General features: G+C 42.7%; 1 protein-coding gene across 1 annotated transcript; it reads right to left on the bottom strand.

Annotated features, from left to right (window-relative positions):
- Positions 1 to 694: 694 nt before the first annotated feature.
- LOC102478584 (syncytin-1-like) lies at positions 695 to 8,292 on the bottom strand. The gene is made up of 2 exons (XM_006165884.3): positions 8,124 to 8,292; positions 695 to 2,838 (listed from the first exon to the last, which is right to left on the bottom strand). Exon 2 carries the CDS (start codon positions 2,541 to 2,543, stop codon positions 1,473 to 1,475), a length of 1,071 nt encoding a protein of 356 aa, XP_006165946.1. The 5' UTR covers positions 2,544 to 2,838; positions 8,124 to 8,292; the 3' UTR covers positions 695 to 1,472.
- Between the last annotated feature and the right edge of the window lie 1,505 nt (positions 8,293 to 9,797).

Raw genomic sequence — 9,797 nt, 5'->3', positions numbered from 1 at the left:
ACAATGAGGGATGTTGAGCATTTTTTCATATGCCTTCTGGTTATTCGTATGATGTCATCTTTAGTGAGTGTTCTTTTTAACTTCTCCCATCTTTTAGTAGGGTTCATCACCTTTTTTCCAAACAGCTTCTTTAGTTCTTTGTATATTCTGGTTACCAGTCCCTTATCTGATGCATAGTTTACAAAAATATTTTCCCATTCTGAGGGCTGTTGATTCACACTTATTACTGTGTCTTTTGCCAGGCAGAAACTTCTTAGTCTGATGTAATCCTACTTGTCTATTTTGGGGATTATCAACTGTGCTTTAGGGGTCTTAGGTAAGAAGTATTTCCCTACCCCAATGTATCCCAGAGTTTCCCCAGTGTTTTCTAGAAGCAGTTTAATGGTTTGGGATCTCAGATTTAGATCCTTATTCCACCTTGACTTGATTTTTGCCAAAGGTGAGAGGTAGGGGTTCAGATTCATCTTTCTACAGGTGGAAATCCGGTTTTTCCAGCACCATTTGCTGAAGAGGTTTTCCTTTTCCCACTGGATTGACTGGTACTCCTTGTCAAAAATTGTCCCGGCCTGTGGAACAATCAAACAGGCTACCTGAGTGAGAGAGTGGAGGTTTGGAACCGGTGCAGCATCACAATGGGAGCAACACAGTGTCACAGCTCTGGATGGTATACAGTTGCTCGTTTATTGAGGGCCAGAGAACATTCTTATATACACAGCAGGGTGGTAATTGGTTGCTCAATATGTAAATGAAGGATATATTTTGGGCCAGTAATTGATTGTTTCGTCAGGGGGCATTAACCAGGGGGCAGAGCTTAGGGGCAGATTGCTGTCATAGGCCTGATTGAGAAGCTGCTTAGGATGTTTGCTAGGTTGGGAAGCCTAGGGGCAGATTGTTTACTCCCGGAACAGGGAAGTCTGGAGGTCATCATGTGAAAGTCATTTCAGCCATTTTGGTGCATGTGGCTCTCCACATGTTCCCTTTTTCTTTTTCTAAAGATTGGGAACCTGGGGGAGTTGTGCCTGTCTTAGGTTGGAGTCCTAGTAGCCAAGTCTCCTTGGTTACCCGTCATAGGACAACCCATAGCAAGGATGGGCATCCTGTCTTAGGTGGAGGAGATGGCATTAAATCGGCCAGACTCTCTTACCTGTCATTGGCTAACCAACTCAGCTCCTCCGGCTAGGTTATGGTGTTTATTGGCATCGGCCATTTCCAGTCTAGTGTAATGGACCTGAGTAGGTCATGAAAGGAGGGAGGTAACTTGGTGACTGATGAATGTTTTTAGCCTTTGGAAGATGACCGGCCCCAGGGAGCAGACAATCAGCAGCCCAAGGATGGGGCCAAGGATAGGGAGTAAGAAGAGCAAGAGTCCATTCCAAATAGTGAAGAAAGGGTTGTCTGACAGCTGGCATCTGCAGGTTTTCAGGGTTTTTTAGAGTTTGTGGATTCTGTCCAGACTTGGTGTAGAAACAGCATCATTCCTGTAAGGCAAGACAAAGGCCTCCCTGTTCTGCTAGCAGGAGGTCTAATCCTCTCCGTTTCTGTAGGACCACCTCTGTCAGGGAATCAAGTTGGTCTTGGATGAGGGTAATGGTAGATGCGACCTGTTGGACATCAGAAATTAACCCTTCTGTAATTTGTTTGATGTGAAGGGAATAACCCAGGCCTGTGGAGCCCACAGTGGCAGCTGCGGTGAATCCCAAGGTGGCAAAGATAGGGATAAGTTGGACAGCTCGTTTGGGTCTCCTTGCAATAAAATCAAGAGATGGGATGGGGACTGGTTCATTTCCATTAAAAACCTCAATTTCTGGGAGAAGAGTAGCAAGAGAGCAAGAGCCAGTCCAAGAAGGGGGAAGAGTGGTATAAGCCATATTATTGCCACAAACGAAAACGGTGTTATTTGGGGGCCAGGAGAGGGAGTGGTTCTCAAAATGAGTGGTGCAGTTGGAGAATGACACGAAATCGAGGGAAATGGAAGTGATGTTGGTTGAATTAGAGGTTATACAGGAAGTATTGACAGGGAAGAGAGGCTGAACTAAAAAGGGTGGGGAAACTGAGCAATTGGAAGAAGTAGAATGGAGAGATAGGTTTGAGGGGAGTGCATAGGGGATGGGCGTTTGATGATGGAGGCAGAGCCAGCAGCTTTGTGTGAGGGTGGGATCAGATGTGTTTAAGAGGGCAAAAGTGAGATCTAGAAGGTCATAGGTTCTGGAATCGAGTGGCTGGTTTTTGGGCCTAGGGAAAACGAGTGGGTGGTAGGAAACTTGTGGGTAAAGAGATGCTACATGTTTTTGTGTTTTATGTTGTCTAAGGAGATTGTGGGGCCCGCCACCGTCAGAGATGTGAACAGGGGCTCGAATGTGCCAGCAAAGTTGTTTTCCTTGGTTGTCTTGAGTGCAGGGTAGCTGATGGCTCATATGGTTAAAAGATCCTGAAAACGTTCTACTTTGTGTAGCTGTGAGATAAGTCCTGTTGCCGGCAATGCATGTGGTGGCGCGATTGTAGCAAGATCGGTGAAGCGAGTTTAGGAAAGATGTACGGGGCATTGGGGAGGAATAGAGGAGGAGGAGATGGTGGGTGGCTTGATACAATAGTACTTTTTAGAAGTGCCATCAAGGTATGAGGTGTCTCCCCTGGCACAGGAGTGAGTCGTAATAGGTGAAAAGGAGAGGGAGGAAATATATCCACCAGAGCAGCTACATGGAGAGAGTTGTTGGCGGAGCTTGGTGAGTGATGCAGGGTCTCCGAAACCTCCAAAGGTCACTCCGAGGAAAGAGAGGAGGAGAAGTTTAGGAAGTATCTAGTCGTCATCTTTAGGCAATTCTTGGTGGTCGAGGAGTCCTGTAGAGGAAGGAAGAAAATTCTCAGGGGACTTAAGCTCCCTGGATGGAGAGTCAACCTGTATTACTAGCCTTTCTGGAAGCCATCGTGTGGCTTCCAGTTTTGGGGAATAAATGCAAACAGATCCTCTTCCCCAAATAAGAACGAGATCTGGACCATTCCATGTTTTGTCTGAAGGATCCTTCCACAAGACTGTGGCAAAGTTTTTTAGTAGTTGAATGCCAGAAGTGCTCAGATGCTGAGTGGCCATCTTTATCAAGCGTTAGAAAGTTGAGTATGAAGAGTGCATGTGCTAGAATGTTTTTTGGTGAACCTTTGGTTTGTAAAATCTCCCCCTTTTTTAATTTTTGGAGAGTGTTTTTTAGGGAGAGATGAACACGCTCAACGATTCCTTGTCCTTGGGGATTATATGGAATCCCCATGACATGTTTAATGTGGGGTAGTTTACAAAAGGATACAAAATTGTGTCCTGAGTATCCTGGGCCATTATCTGTTTTAATTTGGTGAGGTTTGCCCAGAACAGAGAGCATGGCAAGAACATGGAAAATAACATGCTTACCAGCCTCTCCAGTTTGTGCTGTGGCAAAAATGAAACCGCTAAAGGTGTCAATAGTGACATGTACATACTTTAGAGAACCAAACTCAGCAACATGAGTGACACCCATTTGCCATAGGGCATTAGGCATAAGACCTCTAGGGTTAACACCCAAATGTGGTACAGGCAAAAGAGTAACACAAGCTGGACATTGTTTTACAATTTGTTGGGCCTGTTCCTGAGTAATTTTAAACATGAGACAAAGGGTGTGAGAATTTAAATGATGTAATTGATGAGTAGCAATGGCATCTGAAAGGTTTGTGTCAGTTTGAGTATGAACCACAAAGGAGTGTTTTGTGGCCAAATCAGCACGGCGATTACCTTCAGTTAAAGGGCCAGGCAAGTCTGTATGTGTGTGCAAATGGCCAATATAAAAAGGTAGCTCTCGGTTTCTAATGAGAGACTGTAATTGTAGGAAAAATTATGTGGCCTGAGAGATTGGTTTAATCTGTGCCGCAGTTTCCAGAAGTGGTAAAGACATAGCAATATCAGCACTATCTATATATAAATTTAAAGGCATATCAGGAAAAGCAGAAAAGACTGCAATAACTGCTTGCAGCTCAACTAATTGAGCTGACGTAGAGGACGTGGTGAATGTAACTGTTTGATCAGAAAAGGAATAAGAAGCGGTTCCATTGGAGGAACCATCAGTGAAAACTTTCAGACCATGTGGAATAGGAAGGAGTGAAGTGTGGACAGGGAAAACAAAATCGTGGGTGCAGAGAAAGTGTAAGAATTTATTTGAAGGAAGGTGGTTATCAACAGTTCCCAGGAAAGAAGCTCCTGCTATAGGCCAAGAATCTGTTTGTTGAAATAACCAGTCTACCTGACGTTCTGTATATGGCTGAATGATGGTATCAGGGTCTTTGCCAAAATATGTGACACTCAATTTTCATGCCAGGGTGATAATATCAGCTACAGCTTGGTAATATGGATATATGACCTTGGCTGGTGAAGATGGAAGGTGAACCCACATGATAGGTGCCGACTGCCAGAAAACGGCTGTAAGTGTGATCGAAGTATGGCAAATGACAATGGATAATGGCTGTTTGTAGTCTATGGATGTAATGAATTGTGATGCAATGGCACGTTTGACTATGGCAAGTGCCTGACAGCCCTCAGTTGTAAGTGTCTGATGTGAACTGGGATAGGGATCCCCCTGTAGGATGTCGAATAATGGTTTAAGTTGTCCTGTGGTTAGTTTAAGATATGGGTGGATCCAGTTAATGTTACCAAATAATTTTTGGAAATCATTTAGAGTTTTTAGATTATCAAGTCTGAATTGAGGTTTTGGGATTAGGATTTTTTGACCAGAGAGTTGAAATCCTAAGTAGGTATGGGTCTTTTAGCTGGATCTTTTCCAGGGCAATTTTTAATCCACAGGCAGATGATTGTTCTTTAAGGTCCTGGAAACACTGTAAAACCAATTGACCATTCTCGCCGGCAATTAACATATCATCCATGTAATAAACAATATACATATTGGTCCATTTTTGTCTGACAGGATATGTAGAGGATGAAACATTTTTGGCAAAGCGTAGGGCTATTGGTCATGCCCTGAGGCAGGACCTGCCACTCATAACGTTTCATTGGTTATTTAAAGTTAGTTGATGGAATACTAAAGGCAAATCTTTTCCAATCCAAAGGATGTAGGGGAATAGTAAAAAAACAATCTTGGAGGTCAATAACTACTTTAAAGAAATTAAGGGATATGGCTACTGGAGATGGTAGCCCAGGTTGAAGTGCCCCCATTGGAATCATGGTTTTGTTGATTGCTCTTAAGTCTTGGAGCAGGCGCCATTTTCCTGATTTTTTCTTGATAACAAAAATGGGAGTATTCCATGGCGAGGTACTCTCCATGATATATCCTACCTCAAATTGTTCCTGTACTAACAACTGAGCAGCCTGCAGCTTTTCAAAAGGCAAAGGCCATTGATCAACCCACACCAGGGTATTATCTTTCCAAGTGATCCGATCTGTGTGGGGCACAGGAATGTCAATGGCAACTAGGGAAAATTTCCCAGTCTGGCTCTATCCAGTTTAGGTTCAGGCAGTAGGGGTCGAACAATTCCTGACTCATTTTTTCCCAGGCCTTTTCCTGGTGTATAACCTTGAGCCAGCATTTGTGCAGTGACTGTGTCATTTGGACTGAGCATCAAGAGACTCATTTGTGACAACAAGTCTTATCCCCACAAGTTAATAGGAAGGCCTTGTATTACAAAAGGTTGAATGTGTCCCTAATTGCCTTCTTTATCTGTCCATTGTAGCATTTTCAAACTTCTCTCAAGATTTTGACTTTGTCTAATACCCTATAAGTTAGTCAGTGTTGGGACCAAAGGCCAGGACTGGGGCCAATTGTCTTTTTTAATAATAATAACATCAGCTTCAGTGTCTATTAGTCCAGAAAATTGTTTTCCATCCAACCACATGGTAAGCATTGGTTTAGTTGGAGAAATTTGTTGTACCCAATAGGCATCTGAAGAACCAAAGCCTTTGTTGCCCCGTGAGGAGGCTAGGATATTGTTTTGAGTCGGGAGCAATGGATGGAGCAGGAGTTGAGCTATGCGTTTGTTGGCAGGGATGGTTGCAACTGAATTTGGAGAAGAGGCCATAATCTTAATCTCCCCTTTAAAATCATTGTCTATTACACCAGGAAAGACCTGAAGTCCATCCATGGTGGCACTACTGCGTCCTAGGAGTATAGCGAAGGTTTTGGTGGCAGAGGGCCAAAGACCCCAGTAGATACCATGTGGGCGATGGAACAGAGGTCCAGTCCTGCACTTCCTGGTATTGCTCTGGAGAGGTCTGAAATGGATTGTTGTTGTTCCTGGGTGAAACAAACCCTAGAGCCCCAAAAGCTTGTTTGGGTTGGGGGGCCTGGGGCAGGCCCCTGTTCCTGTTTCCTGAATTACATGGAAGGGGCTGACCATGGATGTTAGTTTTTGATCGACATTCTTGGGGGAGGTGGCATCCCTTAAGGCATCTAGAGCACAAGGGGAGTTTTTGTTTTGGCCTTGTGTCAAGAGACCTCTTAACCTGACATTGTTTGGTCATATGTCCGGGTCGTCCGCAGTTGAAGCAATTATTGCAAGAGAGAAACTGCTGGGCGGGGGTGCCTTGAAGGGCAGCAGCTATGGCTAGTCCCTGATTGTAAGATTTAGAGTCTACGTCCCAGACAAATTGGTTTTCTTTCTATGTGGCCTAATCGCTGCCTGGCAGGCGGCATTTGCATTTTCGAACGTTAATTGTTTAATAATTTGTGTGTTTTCTTGGGAATTACCAAAAATTCTTTCTGTGGTCATAATCGGTCGATTAGCAAATTCTGAGAAAGGCTTTCTGGGGCCTTGTCTGATGCTAGTAAGGGAAGTATCAAGGTCGCCTTTTGTAGGGAGCCTTTTCCAAGCTTTTAAGCCAGCCGTATGGATTTGCTCAAATAAACCAGGGTCATATTGTAGCTGGTTTTCATGGGTTGAATAATTACCTTCTCCAAGTAGCATGAGCGTTACAGCAGGCTGCATCCTTGCAAGCCTCTGTGTATTCTGATTTCCAAAGTAAATAATCCCTTCCAGAGAACACAGCTCTTGTCAAGGTTTGCCAATCTGATAGCGTAAGCCATCCTTCAGTAATGGTCTCCAATAAGGTGAGTGTATAAGGAGCTAATGCACGATACTGGGTAATAGCTGTTTTAAGTTCCTTTCTGTTTGAAATCAAAACCATTATGTCTCCTCCAAACATTGTCTTGTTGGTCTGTAACTTTTGTAACTGGAAAAGTCTCATAAGTTAATTTTGGTTTATGGTGGGCTGTTTTTAGGGTTATATTTGTGGGAGTTTTTAATTGTTCCAATTGTAGAATTCACTGACAGTGTTCTTTTTCTAATTGGACTTGTTCTTTTAACTGTTCAATCTTAAAATAAGTTCTTTTTTGGAATTATCGAGGGGCGGTGCTGAAACATTATAAGGCGGCAGCCGCTTTTTAAAGGGTGGCCAACTAAGATTGTTACTTTTTGTTGCTTCTGCCTCTAGAACTTCTTCCTCGGAGCTAGTTTGTTCCTCATCAGAATAATTTTTGAATTTGGAAAGGGAGGGGTATAGTTTTTTCTTTGGTTCATGTGAAATTTTTAAGGCATTATTATTTTCTTTTTGGTTCTTTGGCCTCTTAAATGTCTCACTTCTCTGTGTATTCTTTGGACTCTTAAGATTCTCACTTTCCTTTGTAATATCCTCGTCACTATCTAAGGATATAAGGTCTATATTTTGGACATTTTTAGACTCCGGGATATCTGAGGGAACAACACTCTTTTCTTTGGGTAGCTCGTTCTGCACAATCTGCTCTCCCTCAGCAAGAATAGCAGTGATTTTTGTGTCATTAGGGTGGAAACTAAGGATGTCATTTATTAGATTCCAGTAGGAAATTGTGGTTACAGGAACCTTTTCTGGGCCAAAGGTGGAGTAGTAATCTTTAAGGGCATCTCCAACCCTTCACCTTTTTTCATCAATGGTTCCCTCTTGAGGAAACCATGGACATACATCTTTTAGAAAATCAAAAAAGGCGAGCAATTGTTTAACTTTTACTTTAACTCCTCGGGTTTTAAGTGTTTCCTTCAACCCCTGAATAAACAACTCATGCTGGCTAAGCTCTTGTCCCATTATAGTCTATGCTATAACCCGGATATTGTGAGTGAGTACTCACCGGGACGTTGGCTTCTGTGTCCCCTGAAGTTATGCTGCAGATTTCTGACTTGCTCCTCTCTGGGGGTTTCTTATTCCTCTTCAGAATCTTCGGGGACCTGTCACTATCTCTCGTACTCAGGGTCCCTGTCCAGGTGCCAGATGTCCCGGGCCATGAGACAATCGAACAGGCTACCTGAGTGAGAGAGTGGAGGTCTGGAACCGGCGCAGCGTCACAACACGGGAGCGACACAGTGTCACAGCTCTGGATGGTATACAGTTGCTCATTTATTGAGGGCCAGAGAACATTCTTATATACACAGCAGGGTGGTAATTGGTTGCTCAATAGGTAAATGAAGGATATATTTTGGGCCAGTAATTGATTGTTTTCTCAGGGGGCATTAACTGGGGGGGGGGAGCTTAGGGGCAGACTGCTGTCACGGACTTGATTGAGAAGCTGCTTACGGATGTTAGCTAGGTTGGGGAGCCTAGGGGCAGATTGTTTACTCTCGGAACAGGGAAGTCCGGAGGTCATTGCATGAAAGTCATTTCAGCCATTTTGGTGCATGCGGCTCTCCACAAAAATCAGTTGACTGAATGATTGGGATTTATTCCTGTGAACTAAAGTCTATTCCATTGGTTCACATGTCTGTTCCTGTGCCAATACCATGGTGTTTTGATTACCACAGCTCTGTAATATATTCTTGGGTCAGGGAGTGTGATGCCGCTCACTCCACTCTTCTTTTGTAGAATAGCTTTGGCAATGTGGGGTCTTTTATTATTCCAGACGAATTTTATGATTGTCTTTTCTAAATATGTGAAGAATGTGTCTGGTACTTTGATTGGCATTGCAATAAATAGGTAGATTAATTTGGGTAGAATTGTCATTTTGGTTATATTAATTCTTCCAATCCATGAACATGGGATGTCTGTCCACTTGTTTGTGTCATTTTCAATTTCTTTTTTTAGCTTCTCATAGTTTTCCTTGTGGAGGTCTTTAATGTCTTTGGTTAGATTTATCCCTAAGTATCTTATACTTTTAGTGGCTATGGTAAATGGAACAACTTTTTTCAGCTCTATCTCTGTCTGCCTGTTGTTTGTATATAGAAAGGCTATAGATGTTTATAGAAATGCTATAAACACTATAGAAATGTGTATTAATTGTGTATCCTGCAAATTTACTGTATTCATGCATTACTTCCAGAAATTTCTTCATGGAAATCATTGGGTCTTCTATGTACAAAATCATGTCATCTGTGAATAGAGAGAGTTTCACCTCTTCTTTTCCTATTTGAATGCCTTTAATTCTTTCCTCTTTTCTGGTTGCATTGGCGAGGACTTCCAGTACTATATTAAAAAGGAGTGGAGAAAATGGGCATCCTTGTCTTGTACCCGCTTTTAGTGGGAAAGCTTTCAGCTTTTCTCCATTGAGGATGATATTCACGATGGGTTTTTCATAGATAGCTTTTACTGTGTTGAGAAATGACCCTTGTATGCCAATTTTGCTGAGCGTCTTGAACATAAAGGATGTTGTTTCTTATCAAATGCTTTTTCTGCATCAATCGATATGACCATATGGTTTTTATCTTTCTTCCTGTTACATTTATGGTTTTGCATATGTTGAACCAACCTTGCATTCCTGGAATAAAGCCTACCTGATCATGATGTATAATCTTTTTTATAAGTTGTTGGATAC

Source organism: Tupaia chinensis, unplaced genomic scaffold, assembly GCF_000334495.1.
Source record: "Tupaia chinensis unplaced genomic scaffold, TupChi_1.0 Scaffold144061_1, whole genome shotgun sequence".
Lineage (NCBI taxonomy): Eukaryota > Metazoa > Chordata > Mammalia > Scandentia > Tupaiidae > Tupaia > Tupaia belangeri.
This window is presented reverse-complemented; position numbering and strand designations above follow the sequence as displayed.